At 44.5% G+C, this 17,040-nt stretch overlaps 1 protein-coding gene across 3 annotated transcripts in view; it reads right to left on the reverse strand.

Annotated features, from left to right (window-relative positions):
• ACER2 (alkaline ceramidase 2) overlaps positions 1-17,040 on the reverse strand; it is a 57,036-nt gene that overhangs the window by 6,418 nt on the left and 33,578 nt on the right. For 2 of the 3 annotated variants that reach the window (XM_055301980.1, XM_055301979.1), the window contains exons 2-5: positions 16,831-16,945; positions 15,891-16,032; positions 8,681-8,818; positions 1,791-1,928 (exon numbers count right to left, since the gene is read on the reverse strand). In XM_055301980.1, coding sequence (XP_055157955.1) covers positions 1,791-1,928; positions 8,681-8,818; positions 15,891-16,032; positions 16,831-16,945 — 533 coding nt within the window. The remainder of the gene's footprint in view (positions 1-1,790; positions 1,929-8,680; positions 8,819-15,890; positions 16,033-16,830; positions 16,946-17,040) is intronic. The other variant, XM_055301981.1, reaches the window with a different exon arrangement.

The raw sequence follows: 17,040 nt of genomic DNA on the forward strand, positions 1-17,040 counted from the left end.
TTAAAAGGTAGAGTTAGAGAAATAGACGTGAAAAATCTGGAAGGTGGGGTTCTTGGGTGGTACATCCATTAAGCAGCCAACTCTTGGTTTTGGTTCAGGTCATGATCTCAGTGTTGTAAGGTGGAGCCCTATCTTGAGATCTGCGTGGAATCTGCTCCAGTTTCTCTCTCCCTCTCCTTTTGTCTCTCCGACACACCCCTCTCTCTTGTGCATGTGTGCTTGGTCTCTCTCAAATAATCTTTTTTAAAAATCTGGAAGGAGGGACACCTGGATGGTTCAACTGATGGAGCATGTGACTCTTGATCTTGGGGTTATCAGTTCGAGCTCCATGTTAGGTGAAGAGATTACTTAAAAATAATCTTAAAGTCTGGAGGAATAAACTTTAGGTTGTTAACAATTGTTATCACTCTTTGGTGGACAGAATTATGAGAGCCTCTCTATACTACTCTGCTTAAATTTGTTCTTAAAACATCATAACTGAGCTAAAAACATGGTTCAACTGTGGTGTACCTCCTGCTTAATTTCTCAAACTCAGAAACTAAGTTTAGTTAATTACAACTTACTTTTTGAATTTTGCTTAAATTGCTGACCTTACCAAGAAACTTGATTAAAAATGTACTTCTAGTACCTTGAATGAAGTCTTTTTATATACATGTATACATTTATCAAAACTCATTAAAGTACACACTTAAAATCTGCATTTTATGATCTCCATTATAACTCAGCAAATCTATAGTGCATAAATTCACTAGTGTGAGTTGAGGTTGAACCTAAAAAATATCAGGAAAAGGACCCTGAGACTGGAATCTCCAGTTTGTGCTGTTTTACATTGTATTGTCTTTTGGAAAACAGTCCTGGGAGTCCCAGAGCCTTAAACTGAGAGCAGGTTGGGTATCATGCTAAATATATACAAGTTCCCATGTTCAAGGGAATTTACACGAGTTTCAGGCATTTCCTGATAGAAGTCAAGCTTCTTCCGAATCTTGGATCTAATAAAGCTTTTCCAACTCCTTACCACTAGAATTCTCCCTGGGTGCTTTCAATTTATAAGGGACATCCTAAAGCAGATTTCCCTTGGCCCTTGCTCTCTTTTGCAATCAGAAGTCCTGGAGGACCGAGGAAATCAGGATTCTGGTTTGGAGCTGAAGCAGTTCAGAGGAAGAAACCACTCAACTTCTCAGCTGAGTGTAGGATTCTGCAGGCTGTTTAATAAACTGTTTGCTGCTTTTTTTTTTCTTAAACTTAACCACATATCCTGAGCATTCCAATGCATAGATGCTCCAATTCCCATGACTGAACTCCCAGGTGAGCAATCATGAACAATTAATTCACCTCTCTGGGCATCTACCTCTACCTGTTAAGTGAAGGGGTGAGACTGTCCCCAAATGACCTGTGTTGCCTTCACCCGGTCACTTGAGCATCTCAGTCCCTACATCACTTCTGTCCCAAGCCTTCCCCACCCCTATCCCACCCCCAGAGATCTAGCTAGAGTTCAGGTTACGGATTCAGCTTTCAAGCTCCTTTATGCTTTAGTAATGGAACTAGAGGTAAGAGACCGCAGACTTGAACCTCACACAATTAGGTCTTTCTGATGTGGCTAAGCCTGCTCCCCAGAGCCTATTCTGCTTTTGACAATACTTTCCATTGCTTCCAAAAGATCTGACCGTTTCTGTGAGGAGAGAAGAGCGCTCAGGCCGTGCTCTGTCCTCTTGCACACCTGCGTTCCCTACAAGGAAGAGAGTGCCTGCCCACGGGCGGATGAAGACTGCGGTCTGGTCGCTGGCACTTACCACACGCAATGCAGGTAGGGAAAGTGGAAGGAGGACAGCAGCTCACAGAAGGCTCGGTCACTGATCCAGCAGAAGAGCGCGAGGGTCCACCAGAGGCCAGAGAAGAGGCCCAGTTTAAAGACACGCACATTGTCGCACCTGCACAGGGACCCAGAAAACAAGTCACCCTCAGTCTGGGCTGCCACCCGCCTTGCTGGCCAATCTTTTCTGGCTCCTCACAACCCCCCCAGCCCAGTCTCTGGGCGCTGGAGGTCCAACCCCACATCCTGTCACCCCACAAGCTTGTGGACATGGATGCCATACATATATGTGCAGATGACTCCCAAAGCCGTGTTCTCACCCTGGTCTCTCCCTGACTCCAGACTCCCATAGCCAGCTACCTTCTGGACGTGTCTCCCCCTGTGCAACGCAGACCTAAACTTAACATGTCCATAATGAAATCCTAATCTCTCCTCCTGCCCAAGATCTCTCTCCTCCCAGCCAGCTCAGGCAAGAGCCTTCCACGCTCTTCAGAAGCTCAAGGCCAGTATCTTAGTCACTGTACTTGTCCACACACCCCACATGCAACCCATCAGCTCTACCTTCACTATATACCCAAAATCTATATACCCTTCCCACCACCTCCACCTGAGTCCAGCCACCATTATTTCCTGCCTGAGTTATGGCAACTGCCTCCTTCTGCCCCTGCTCCTACAGTCCACTCTCAGTGCTCTGCTCAAAGCCTCCCTCTGTCTTCCACTTAACCAGAGGGAAAGCCAACATGTTCCCAGGGGCCACAAGGCCCCACGTGTGCTGGCTTGTTCTCAGCCCTCCACTTGCTCTTCTATTTACACTGCCCCTTGCCACCTCCGCTCATCAACCGCACACCCCCTGCCCCAGGGCTCCTTGCGCTCCTCAAATATCCCTGGCATGTTCCCCAGACCTTAGCATTGACTGTTACTGCCACCTGGAGCGCTCTTCCTCACATATTCATGTGGTTCACTGTCTCCCAAGTCTCTGCTTAATGTCACTCAGTAAGCCCTTTCCTGACCACTGTTGTTAACAATCACACCACCTGTCTCCACCCGCTAAGTGACGCTCCCAACCCCACCTCCATTTCCTTTTCTCTCCTCCAATTTTCTCTGTAGGGATTATAACCCCTCTAGCATCCTCCATGTTTTACCTGCTGACAGTTGGTCTTCCCCTGAAACAGCATGGAACACGGAGGGCTCCCCTGATTTGCTGAATAAAAAAGTGAGCTCTCACATACACTGGGACAAAATGCTTTTCAGAAACAAATCCTAAGAGCCCAAAGAAATTTCCATTGTCATTTCCCTCCCTTGTTCTGGAATTGTTCATAAAGGAGGGTGACTTCCATTCCTAGGGAGGCATGCTCGGAGGCAGCTGGTGGCTGAGGGTTTTTCTCAGCTCTCCCTCAGGCTCTCCTTCCCTCCACAGACCGCTCCCTCTCGGGACCCAGAGTCCAATGTGTAACCTCTGCACCTGAGAAGAAGCCACATCTATTTGTTCATATTTGTTGTATAAATGCCAAAAGCCTGACTGGTTGGTACCTTTCCCAGCCACCTGACAGAAGCATTGGCACAAGCATCAGTGAAAACAGGATGGGAAATAGGTTCAGAAAGGCCAACTCAAAAAACACAAACAGAAATACCCTGTTGTAGGAGAGCTAAATGCATTCCTTGAAAAACTTTTCGAGAGAGGCCCAGAACTGGAGACACTAAATTCCTACTTAGCTTTGTTGGGCAGCTCACCCTCGGAGGCTCCTCCTCTCTCTCAGCTCAGCTTTCTCTGCCTCCTCAGGTCTCGGCTTCCAGGGTGCCTTCTCAAATAGACCTTCTCTGACAGCCCCCACCCCTGTTACATTGTCCATACCATGAGTGCCCACCATTTTCCTTCATAACACTCATCACAAGCTGATAGTTTTCATTTGTGTGATTGTGTGATTGAAGGTCTAGTATCTGACTAGACAGGAAGCTCAAAGAGAATAGGAACTCTATCTGCTTTTCACCAAGTATATGCAGTGCCTGGCCCAGAATAGACATGAAATCAATGCTTGCTGAATGAATAAATAAAACAAGGAAGTAAAAGAAAATGTTAATTGGATTCCAGTGATCTAAGAAACACATTTTTTTCCTCAGACTTCAAAAAAAAAAAAAAAAAAAAACCAACAACAGCAACCACGTTGATTCAGTACCAAATTCTCTGAATGCATGCTAGGCACTGTGGAAGGCAAAATGAACAGGCCTCTTGCCTTGCTATTGTAAAAGATAAAATGAATGTGGATAAAAATAAGTGTCAACAAGTACAGACAATTTGGTACACTCAATTCAATTAAACCTAGAATCTTTTGCTTAAGGAACACACCAGAACATACCTCAATATGCTGGAAAGGCAGAGCATGTGCCAAGTGGCAAGAGAAGCAGAATGCCGAGTGAGGAGTCATGTGTGGGGAAAGCCCTGCCCAATAAGCATCTCAGGGTGCCCTGGGACTGCCCCTTCCTCTGTTCATAGAGGGAGAGCTCCTGCTACCTGCTGCTGACCAGGCCTATCTGTACTTGACTCAATGTGAGATTAAATGAGAAAAGCAGAACAAAAGTGATATATACAACAGGACCCAATTCTAGGATAAAAAAAACCTGAGCTGATAACTGCAGTTCTCCTCTTCTTAACCCTTTGTTGTATTCTCAAAGTTGTCTCCTACACTCAGTAAAAAAGCACCTACTTTAAAATATGTTGGGGTGCCTGGGTGGCTCAGTGGTTGAGTATCTGCCTTTGGCTGAGGTCATGATCCTGGGGTCCTGGGATTGAGTCCCGCATCCAGCTCCCCGTGGGGAGCCTGCTTCTCCCTCTATGTCTCTGCCTCTCTCTGTGTCTCACACGATTAAATAAATTCTTAAAAATAAATAAAATAAAATATATTGAATGTGAGGCACCTAGGTGGCTCAGTGGTTGAGCATCTGCCTTTGGCTCAGGTTGTGATCCCAGGGTCCTGAGATCAAGTCCTGCATCGGGATTCCCGCAGGGAGCCTACTTCTCCTTCTGCCTATGTCTCTGTCTGTGTCTCTCTCTCTGTATCTCTCATGAATAAATAATTTTTAAAAATATTTTATGTTATATGCAGCTGAGCCACTTAGTAATATTCACACAAATTTCATTAAATATCAGGTCATAGCCTGAAATAAAATTTTGTTGTCTCATGGTCTGAGAGAAGAAAGTTCAGAAAAGAAAATGAAAATATGAAAAGAGGGCAGCCTGGGTGGCTCAGCGGTTTAGCGCCGCCTTCAGCCCAGGGCCTGGTCCTGGAGACCCAGGATCGAGTCCCACGTCAGGCCCCCTGCATGGAGCCTGCTTCTCCCTCTGTGCCTGTGTCTCTGCCTCTCTCTATATATCTCTCTGTGTCTCTCATGAATAAATAAATAAAATCTTTAAAAAAATAAGATAAAATATGAAAAGACTAGATACAAGCTCTAGCAGCAAAGCTAATGGGAAAGAGAAAGCTTCCCCAGCTCCTTTGAGCAGAGAGGGAGGCTGAATGAGAAATATTTAGCTGCCACCCGCCATTACAGATCACAGATCATCGCTAATGATAGCAGGAAAGGTCCTGGAAGGAAATGCAAAGAGAAACAAAAGCATCCCCTTGTCTGGGAATTTTATCAAAGCAGGCCAACAGCCATCTTCTTTCCTTGCTGGGACTCGGCTGGGAACTGGGACATGGCAGTGAACATAGGGGCCTCATCCCTGCCTGTGGAGTCTGCATCAAGAAAAGGGACAGACACTAAACAAAAAACCAGCACAAATAACTTTTTTTAATTACTAAAAAATTGGGATGGGTGCCAGAAAAGAGCTTGAGATGCTATGAACAACTGAACAAAACAGGTGAGTTAACAATGAGCCAGAAGCGAGCCAAACAGGAGAGTCCAAAAGTATGTACAACAGGAACAAGGACCTGGGGACAGAAAGAGCTAAGCCCCTTTGGGGGTAGGGAAGATCGGAACAGCTAGAGGATAGAGTGTAAGGGGGAGCTTCATGCAGGACAGGTCAGCAGGCAGGGGTCTGTTAAGATTTTGAACTTCAATGCAATGTCAGCTAAAAAAAAAAAAAGAGAGAGAGACTGGGACTATTAGAAGAATGGGCCAGGTTAAGGATATTAAACTTGATGTCAGTTGTCATGTCAACTAATAGAATGACACTGATCAGATGGGGATGTTCAGGGAAGGAAGAGAGGAAACCAGGCTTCTGCCTTGAGCAAATGGGTAGATGGTGCTCATTTACTGCACCTGGAAATATCAAGAGAACCAGGACTGGAAAAGCAGATCAGGAATCTGGATGAATTCGAGACGGCTGTGACAGGTGGAGTCCAAGGTTGGGCAGGTAGCCAGATGTGCCACAGTGGAGGCAGAAGGAAGGACAGAGTCAGATACCCACCTGGGAGTCATTTGCATGCATTCAGTCATTAGTGCAATGTCAATGAGCTCTTCCAGGCCAAGTGAGAGGTTACCTTAAGGGACCCCTACATGCAAAGGTATATAGCCAATAAGGAGCTCACCTGAGAGTCTGAAAAGAAGCTGCCGCAGAGCGGAATTCCAGGAGGGTGTGGCATCCTAGGAGGCATAGGGAAGAACGAGGCAAGGATGAGAGGAGTGGATTCTGCAAACAGCTGAGAGAAGAGCACATAAGACACAGGAGGGCTGAAGAACCGTCCCTGGACATATAGCCAAGGGGGGCTTAGGCATGGAAGTGGGGCAGAAGCTAGACTGCACTGGGCTAAAGAAGAAATGAGAGCTAAGGGATGAAGATAACTTTTAAAGATGCTAGGTTGTGATACCTGGCTGCCTCAGTTGGTAGAGTATATGACTCTTGACCTTGAGGTCTTGAGTTTGAGCCCTATGTTGGGCACAGAGATCACTTACATATATAATAAGCACTTCTCAGACCTTGGGCTGTGACAGACAAGAGAGAAAGGGTGGTGGTTGGAGACAGACCTGGGCTGAGGCCAGGCTAAGGGCTAGAGAAGATGGGAGAGGCCCCAGTGTTCTTACAGGCCAATGGGAGGGACCATTTAAGGAGGGCTAAGGACCCAGTAGACAATATACAGGAGTAAAGTATGTTTAGGAGAATGGAGGGAATGATCCACAGGCAGAAAGACCCCAGCAGAAAGGATCCAGAAAGGAGGGATACTTCCCCTGATGCTGCCATTTATCAATATAATGACGGAGACCAACAAGCTGGAGTGGTGGCTAGCTTTTCAGGGGCAAAGATTTTTAAGTATGAAACAGATGATTTCCTTTGTGATTATGTACAAAGTGAGTTCTCAAGAAACCTAGCTAAGTCCAGGACCTTCTACTCAATTCAGGCCTAATAAGAGCCAGTACCACTAAACTGTTACAAATCCATTTCAGATCTCTTTATTGGCAATTTGTGTGTTTTCCAAAGAGCTTCAAAATCTGTTAGTGTTCTGAAACGAGTCTCTTATTTTTCAACTCCTTCAAGGCTACTGAAGGAAGCCAACAAGACAAGACCAATAGCATCCTTCCTTGGCCAGCCAGTATTCTTAAATACTTCTTCAATCACCATTGATCATGCCTGGTATTGCCACCATTCAAAGCAACCCTCAGAGGCAAAGCAGTGGAAAGAACCATGTATCTCCTTTCAGAACAAAGACTGAGAGAAACCTGTCAATACATCACACAGAGTAACTCTCACACAAAGTAAGATATACAAGACTTCAGAAGACAGAGCAGTTAAATGCCATGTCCTCAACAATGAGAAAGTCTTGAATTAAAATGCACTTCTAAAGATGGGGCGCCATCTTACAGGGGGGGCGCCTGAATGGCTCAGTCAGTTAAGCATCTGCCTTCGACTGGAGTTGTCACCCCAGAGCCCTGAGATCAAGTCCCCCGTGGTGCTCCCTGTGGAGCCTGCTTCTCCCTTTGTCTCTGCCTCCCTCTCTCTCTCTCTCTCATAAATAAAAGTAAAATCTTAAAAAAAAAATGATAAAGATGGGCACAAAGAAAAAGCATTTTCAGAGTATTCCAACAAGGGCAGTTTGATGTATTTGGGGGTTAAGGAAGTCCTGCACACACAAGGCTAACCTGTCTCTGGATATCAACCTAAACTTGAATAGACAAGTTTCCAAAGGAAAATCCTTATGCAAATAGCAAAGGCTTACAGGACAGGTGTCAGAGAGCCTAGCACAGTCAATGGTACCATACCTGGAGTCGAGGTTGCCTCGGATATAGACCTCTGTTTCCCCTTCTGCGTGTAAATGCAATAGCCTCATTAGGATTCTTCTCCTTATTCTTGCCATGTAAACAAATCTATTCTTCGCACAGAATTAAGGCTAGGCAGGCTGGTCTAGGCACTCACCAGGTCCTTGAGACGTTCCTGCTGAGCTAGCTTTGGATTGTTGGGATGCATTGCATCCACTAAACAGCTGCTCCCCTCTCCCCTTAATGTTTAGAACCAAGCCATCAAATGTGCTTCTAGTCACCCAGTCAGGAACTAACTCTACATGAAGAGTCAGATTCCTCTTCCACACTTGAGTGTGGTTAAAAACAAAACAAATTAACACCAGAAGCGGGAAGCCTGGGTGGCTCAGTCAGTTAAGCATCAAACTCTTGATTTCAGCTCAGGTCATGATCTCAGGGTCCTGGGATCAAGCCCTGCCTACCTCAGGCTCTGTGCTCCGCAGGGAGTCTGCTTGAGGTTCTTTCTTTCTCTCTCTCTCTCTCTCTCTCTCTCCCTCTCCACTCCTCCCCCCCCCCCATTCATGTGTGCTTGCTATCTTTCTGTCTCAAATCTTTATAAAAACAAAAACAAAAACCAGAAGCTGGTGTGTTCCCAACACAGGGTCAGCCTAAGGGGCAGGCGGGAAGAACAAAAGTACCCACCTCCTTAGCTCTGCAATGAGCAGCACAGTGCATGGAACCCCCAGGGTCATCAGAGAGATGTTGTTGATGGCAGGCTTGACAAACGCCAGGCATGTTGTAACTGCAGAAAGGACGCAGACCACCACCTTGAACCTGCCCCTGAATCAATGAAAGCAAACTGAACTGTTAGCAAAGGAGGTCTCGTTTGTTTAGTGAATGCTGGCAAAGGTACAGGTGCCGCAGGCGGAGTATAAGCTGAAAAGAAGTTGTGCCCTAAGTACCAGGAGTCTTAAGCCCACTCACATGCCCAGTTCAGGAACTCCACCTCTAGAAGTTTATCCTTAAGAAATAACCAAAAAATGTGTAAAATATTTAGCCAAGAGAATGGTGAAATGAGAATCCATCTAAGTCTTAAATGTGGATAATTGTTTTCGTTAGTGTTACTTTTCTATATATTTTTTTTTCATATATTGTATGGCAGGGGTTAGCAAGCTTTTTCTGTAAAGGGTAAGACAGCAAATATTTTGGGTTTTTGCAGGTCCCAGGACCTCTGCAGCTACCTAAGTCTGCCTCGGTAGGCAGCAGTAAGTGAATGGGCGTGGCTACACACCAATAAAACTTGACTCACAAAAGCAGGCAGTGGACCCATTTGGCTCATGGGACCTAGCCTTCCGACCCCTGTTCTACAAGGTGAACAACGTGTAGGACTCTTACAAGAAAAACGGGGACGACTGACAAAGCTCCCTAGTTTAAAAGAAAAAAACCTATGTGTCTAACACATAAAGCTAAAAGGCTTAAGGAAAAATTCTAAGAGTGTCTATATTTACTGGCAACTCACAGCCCAGCATGCACTGGAACTCTGTTGACAAGTTTTTGACATGACCAATCTTGGAAAAATCCCACTCTCACATCCCTCAGTGGAGGTGCTTTCTGTAGAAAGAGCCAGAAGTGGCGACGTGATCTGGGACATGCTCTTTCTCTCCCTGGGACTCCCATTTCCTTATCTATGAAACGAAAAGGCTGGACTAGATGATCCCCAAGGCCTCATCCATGGCTGAAATTTAGGAGCACATGATTTTCCTGAAGTTTCTTTTATTCCTCATTAGCACAATTTACTTTGGCCAAAAGCCCTGGAACAGGTCGTAGCTGGGAAACTCATTTGAATGAAATCCCATTATAAAGAAATCAAAGTACACAGAAACCTCCAAAATACAAATTTATCTCTTCGAGAGGAAAACCATTTATCATCAAGGCACAGGAAATCATTGATCGAGCTGCCAACTTTCTGACTGGAAGGAACAGGAATTGTAGCCCTGAACTTCAACCAGAGAAGAAATACGTATGTGGGAAAGAATCCAGGCAGCAAATCCTCAGGAGAGTCGTGTTTTCCTCCTGGCCTTGGCTGGCATCCTTCGCTACTGGATGAAAGGCTGCCTGCTGAGGATGACAGAGGCGGCTCCCCTCCTCCCACCTTGCAAATGGCCCTTAAGGACCCACCATCACTCTTTCAGGGGGTATGGAGGTTCTTTGACCTGCACCAAGGCTTTTCAGCCTTTTTAGATTGGATAAGCAGAAAAAAGAAAGAAAAAAAAAGAGGGTTACCAAACAAACATTTTTAAATTGCATTACTTCTCTAGATCAATGGTTCGGGAGCTGGAGCCACAGTAATATAAGCACAGGTGTACCAGCTAACAGATGTGTGTTCACTTTCTGCTCCCCTTGCTTAGTAGCTGTGGGACCTTTTGGCAAATCGCTAAACCCTCCAAGCCTCACATTTCCCCTTTGGAAATGAAGACCCCCTACGCCATGGCATTCCCTACAAGCATTAGAGCATTTAACATGGTGCCCGGTGCCCAGTACATGGTATGTGCTAATAAAATCCACTATCACTGTCATCATTGTTTGAGAATAAATGGTAACATTATTGTGAATAATATCTACTCTCAGGGAAAAGTGACGGGGCTGGTGTTGCAATCTCCCAAAGCTCTATAGGGTACTGCCAAATAGTTCAAAGGCAGCAAGCCTGACGAAACTTGTTTTCTTTAAGGAGAACATAGGCAGACACCTCCCATGTTGGTCCAGAGGATGTGGAGGAATGTGCTCTAAGAAGAGCCGACAAAACAACCTGTGAACATACAAATCTGCAACCGGCAGAAGCCACAGAGCCAGGCTGGCTGACCCCAGAGTCCCCAGAGGTCCTAGGTACAAGAACTGGGAATGTCCAGGAGCGAGGGCTTCTTGACAGGCTGTTGTCTTATCAGTGACATGGGGCAACCCTTGATGTGATCTCTGGTCCTGTTCTCAACTTTCCAGCCAATTTTGGGCTCAAACTGGAACCAGGTCAGGGAGCGCCCATCACTTGGCCTTCCTTGATTCCCCTAAGTCAAAAGAGCCCCAACACCACCAACATAACAAAGCTGCTACTGTTGTTACCTTTAGCCACCCTTTAGAGCAGAGGTTTGCAACCCCATCAGACTCTCCACCCCATTTATATAGCAAATACTTAGCGATGACCCTTTTGTTCTTCCAAAGCGAAATGGATTTTATGGAGGATAAAACCTCCATCATTGTAACCACCAAAAACATATCCATGAACTGCCCAGATGTCCCTTAAGGAATGGAAATGTTCTTGGTTAAGACCCACTCCTTTAAACTACACTTTAGGACTAAAATATAATCTATATAGAATAATCGGCCATGATCGTCACAGGATTACAGCATTTGGTCCTGGAAGGTCCAGACATGTCATTTTATTAGGCTCTCTGGGTCAGATCAGTTCCTTACTAAGACTCTGGCCCCAGTCTTCCAGCTAGAGCAGGATGGCCAGACCCCAGCCTGCACCCTGGTAATTCAGGATTCAAAACCTGAACTGGATTACAAAATCATAAAAATCACAGTGGGATAAATCTTTAAGAAATGGAAACAATTAGCCTGTAATAGTTCTTTGTTCTTGGGTTTTTTTTCTCAAAACAAAAATGTCTAAAAATTCTTAACCATCAACAGCTAAGTGTCTGATGATTCTTAGGATACTCTAGGCAAGATAAAAGAACAATTTTTTTGACCTGCCAATTATTCCTATTTATATGATAAACTTTAATAATTTCCCTGCTGTTCTAGACATTCTTCAAAACACCTGCCATATTAACCGGTCATACTAACTGCTAGACTTACTGAGTCCTTACTCTGGACAAGACACTGTATTCTACACTTAATAGGATTTCTCCCCTATATTTCTAACCCCCAAGGTACTCTTAATATCTCCAGTTTACAGATGAGCAAAATGAGGTACCAGAGCTTTAAAAAAAAAACAAAGCCCTATAACCCAAAGCCATGTCCATCTGACACACTTCACCACCAGGCTCTGCTGTCCCTTCTCCAGAAGCCTCATAGTGGAACTACTTTTAATGTGGTTTTAGAAATATTCCAGCGAACTCTAGATCACAAAAAGATGTTACCTGGCAAGCTTGGATGGCTAAGCCACACAATCCCTGGTCTGCAGAAATCCTGGTTTTGATGCGAAGTGTTTGGTCTGGCCTGCCACTTGGGCTCAGAGCTGTACCTGTCCCCATGTCCTGGGTGGTGAGGCCCACAAAAAGGGGTTTGGTTTTCTTGCTCTGTCACTGGCAAGTTGAAGGCAGACAAATAAAGTTGGAAATCCTTATTTACAGTGCACCAGTTTCCTATAACACACACCTTTTCCTCAATCACCTCTACGATTCCATTTTCACCCTCAATGTGTGTGTGTTTGTGTGTGTGTGTGTCCAAAATGCTAAGCAGAACTCTCCACGTGCCACTGGTAGTACTGGAAGCTAACTCTGAGCACTTGCCACATTTCTAGTACTCTACTGTATGCTGCAGGATCCTCTCACAAGAGGATTATTTACCTAATTTGACAAATGAGGAAACAGAAAGTGAAAGAGTCAAGACGAGTCACACCATTTGTAAGCAGGGAAGCTAGGATTCTAACCCAGGGAGTCTCCAAGGCTGGGGACACAGACATCTGTGGAGCTCAGGGCTCCAAAGGACTCTCCCCAAGCTGAAGATAGTGGAGTCCATCTTCCCAGAGAAATGGTGCTGGCAATACAAAAGTATTGCCACCAAGCTGTCACCTCTCTGTCTCATGGTATGGCTTCATCATTAAAGTTGGTAAGCTTTATAGTCACTACATCCAATGCCTCATTTTCTCTCCTGCTCATAACATTCCCTCACTCCTCCCTTCAAGAAATGAACAAGAAAGGGGCGCCCAGGGGGCTCAGCTGGTTAAGCATCCAACTCTTGATCTCAGCTCAGGTCTGGATCTTGGGGTCATGAGTTCAAGCCCTGTGTTGGGCTCCATTGCTGGGTGTGGAGCCTACTTAAGAAAAAAATGAAAAAAGAAAAAGGTTCTCTATGAACACACTAAAAACTGTCACTTGGAATTTCAAGCAGCACCTCCAGATTGTCATGAACAAAATCATCAGCAACTTGCAACTTCTCACTCAAATCCCAGGACTTCAAAGATCAGATCTAAGAGCAAAGAGGTTCCTCAGCTCTCAACTTATCACCCACTAGGCTTAGGGCAGGATGGAGGTAACTGGTGGCCACCTTCTGACACCACAGGAAAGGTCAAAGGTAAATGATGTTTCTCAGCCAGAGTTCGAAAGCCCTTGCCTATGATGTCCCCTCATGAACCTGCCTGGCGCTGCCCATCTTTGACCCTCACCCCACTCCATTTCTCCACCTCTGAGGCTTTGTAAGCATCTCTGGTTGTTCTCCTGAAGCCAATGAAGCAAGCACAACAAGACTAGAAACTGAAGACCACCCAAATCAACCTGCCCCACGGTAAAGCCTACTTCCTCTACTGAGAAGGCCATGGCAAACGGAGACTATATTTCTCCTGAGTCCGAGAATGCCCTTCTGGTCACTTCTTGTAAACAGCTGGCTCACTCCTTCTCCGTTTTTGGATAAGTAATCTTGAAGACCCTTTACCTGCTTGATGATTCTCAAAGAAAATACTATTCAGGGGCACCTGGGTGGTTCAGTGGTTAAGCGTCTGAACTTTGGCTCAGGGCATGACCCTGGGGTTCTAGGATGGAGTCCCACATCAGGCTCCCCACGGGGAGCCTGCTTCTCCCTTTGCTATGTTTCTTTCTCTGTATATCTCTCATGAATAAATAAATTTTTTAAACTTTTTTTAAAAGATTTTATTTATTTATTCATGAAAGACACAGAGAAAGGCAGAGACGTAGGCAGAGGGAGAAGCAGGCTCCAGGCAGGGAGCCTGATGTGGGACTCAATCCTGAGACTGTGGATCATGCCCTGAGCCAGGGGCAGGTGCTCAACCGCTGAGCCACCCAGGTGTCCCCCCCCCCCAAAAAAAACTACTTAATTCAAATCCAGCTCTGCACAATGAAGATTGTACAGCTAGTTCATCTGAAGTATGTTTTCTCCCTACCTCGTTGAAAAATACATTTTTAATATTAAAGATTAACATGTGCTCTTTGTTTAAAAAAAAAAAAACTGTACAGGGATGCCTGGGTGGCTCAGCAGTTTGGTGCCTGTCTTCGGCCCAGGGTGTGATCCTGAAGACCCGGGATCGAGTCCCATGTCGGGCTCCCTGCATGGAGCCTGCTTCTCCCTCTCTCTCTCTCTCTTTCTCTCTCTCTCTGCCTCTCTCTGTATCTCTCATGAATGAATAAATAAATAAAATCTTTAAAAAAAAACTGTACAATGGTATAGATTAAAGGAAAAAGCTAAAGTTCTCTCCCTCATTCCCTATTCCATTCCTAATAATAGCCAATGATAGTGGTTGTTTATCTTCCTTCTCTAGGCACCTCTCTGCAAATACCAAAGACACAGGCTCAAAAAGAGATTAATTCATTGTAAAGTTGTAATATCAATATAGTTCTACCATGGGCTTTTTGCAGCCAGCATGTTTTATGGATACTTCTCTACCTCCATCCATAGAGAACAGCCTTTGTCTTTAATAGCTCTAAAATTCCTATTACCAGGAAAACTGTAGGGAATTCTTTTCTTTTCCTAGCATAGCTCTTCCCTGAGTACATACAGCTTGCTTACTTGAATCCATGTTTTTAGACTATTTATCCATATACACATATCTCCATATAAAATAGTGTCCCACAGAGAAATATATGTAGATAATATGTTCTAGGAACATTTCTCATCTTTATGAGATTGACTCTCTTCTGTTCCTTCAGATATTAACAAACCTCCTACAGCTCCTCAAAAAAGGCTTTCCCTGACCAAACTCTAAATGAGCACCCCATGTCACCATTACCCTTCTCAGCTTCCTTTTTTTATCCTAGCACTTATCCTAATATTGTACTGTTTGTTTGTTCATTGATTTGTAGCCTCCCCAACTTCAGTATGAGGTCACTGAAGGCAGAAACTCTGTTTTGTTTACTGCTTTATCCCAGTACCTAGAAAAAATGCATAGTAAGTGTTCAAAAAAAATATTTACTGGGTGAAAAACCATATAAGCATCACAACAGGTATTAAAATGCATCCCTTGCTAAAAGTCCGGATCTCCAGCTTGGAGGTGTGTATGTGTGTGTAGATCTTAGCAGAAGTAAAACCAATACCATTTGACAACCACGAGATCTATAGCTACAGGAGCCACTTCCTTAATGGAATTCTATAAACTTATCAAATGGTAGAATTGGATTGGACTCAAGGAAAAGTTCTAGCAGAAAATCAAAGGTCTTTGAACTACCATTCAATAATTTCTCCCCCACTGAAAATCTTTCCACTTTTGTTCTTTCCTAAAAGGGAGGCATTTGACTTTTTGCCCCTAATATTCCTATACCTTTTTTCTTTTTTTAAGTTTTTATTTATTTATTCACGAGCGACACAGAGAGAGAGAGAGAGAGAGAGAGAGAGAGAGAGAGAAAGGCAGAGACACAGGCAGAGGGAGAAGCAGACTCCATGCAGGGAACCCGATGTGGGACTCGATCCCAGGACTCCAGGATCACACCCTGGGCTGAGGCAGGATCTAAACTGCTGAGCCACCAGGGCTGCCCCCCTAATATCCTATAAATTCTTCGTCCAAGCATATTAAAATTCCCTCCTCATTATTCTGTCAGGCCATAAACTGATTAGTGGACATTAAACAAGTACATAAGAAACTCATCAGGAGGTTAGGCTCCATTGCGTGCTGTTTTCCAGATACATTCATCCATATATTGGGTACTGCACTTAGCAGTAAATACAAAAGTATTTAGCACAGGCTTACCTGTCATTCCGAAAGACCTTTGGTAGATACCTTCTGGGGAACCACATGGCCAGGGCACACATCAGAACCCAAAGGATTGCAAGTTCATCAAGCATCTGACCCAAGAAACTTAGGGTTGCATGGAAGTAGACGGATCCAATTCCTAGAATCAATTCCAACCAATAAAGAAGGTCACCACAGAAGTATAGACTCACAAACTCCACACGCTGCTGGAGGACAGCCATTCGACCAACCACTGTCACAATCACCAGATCACACTCTCACTGAAAGAAGCTGAAGGAAGAAACACACACCACCTTGGCATGCAGACTTGAAGCCTAAAAAGAGGATTTCAAGCAGCGCCCCCATGTCAGCACATCAGAACTTTAATAATGCCACAGTTTAACACTCTATCCTCCTCCACCAGGGCTTCATGGGAACAGGCAGTAAGTAAAAGTCAACATTCTCTTACTGTTAAGGATTCCCAATCTGCCTGTGGAAGGAAATGGAAATTATACAAGCATTTCCCAGAACAATGGATGAAGGCTCAAACATCTAGAATTTTCTTTCTTTAATTTTGGACCATTAGGTGAGAGTCTCATCAGAGTTCAATTATTTTGTGTGAATTTTCTTTTTCTTTTTCTTTTCTTTTCTTTTCTTTTTTTTTTTTTTTAATGTGTGTGATGTTCTTCAGAAGTCCTCAGAAAATTGTGCTGGCACAGCACCAATGGCTGTTACGTAAATAAAGCCTCAAATGCAATTCAGGGATCATTACAGTAGCCCTTGTTATCAAGCCTGTGTTCAAAAGAGTCCTCCTTCTGGCGTTAAGCAAGCAAAATAAAAGTTCGCTAAGACGTCAGGGTGACTTTGACTTACAAAACAAAATGTTCGAATAGGACAGGAAGTGTGCAGAATTCCATTTCCTCCCTTTCAGCCCATGCTCGAAAGCGAATCCACTTACCCACTACAACTAAGAGAGTCCATATTAGGTAGATGCCACTGTTGAAGCATGTTGCATACTGGCGAAACAAGCACATGCAGATGGGCGGTAAAACGAAAAATAAGACGTTGCTGATCTGGGGGGGGAGGGGATGTAAAATGAAAAAATGAATATTAAGTAAAAGGGCAAAAAAATAAAGCAGCATGTTCCAAATATGACTTTTGCAAACTG

Source organism: Nyctereutes procyonoides, unplaced genomic scaffold (genome assembly GCF_905146905.1).
Source record: "Nyctereutes procyonoides isolate TBG_1078 unplaced genomic scaffold, NYPRO_anot_genome, whole genome shotgun sequence".
Lineage (NCBI taxonomy): Eukaryota > Metazoa > Chordata > Mammalia > Carnivora > Canidae > Nyctereutes > Nyctereutes procyonoides.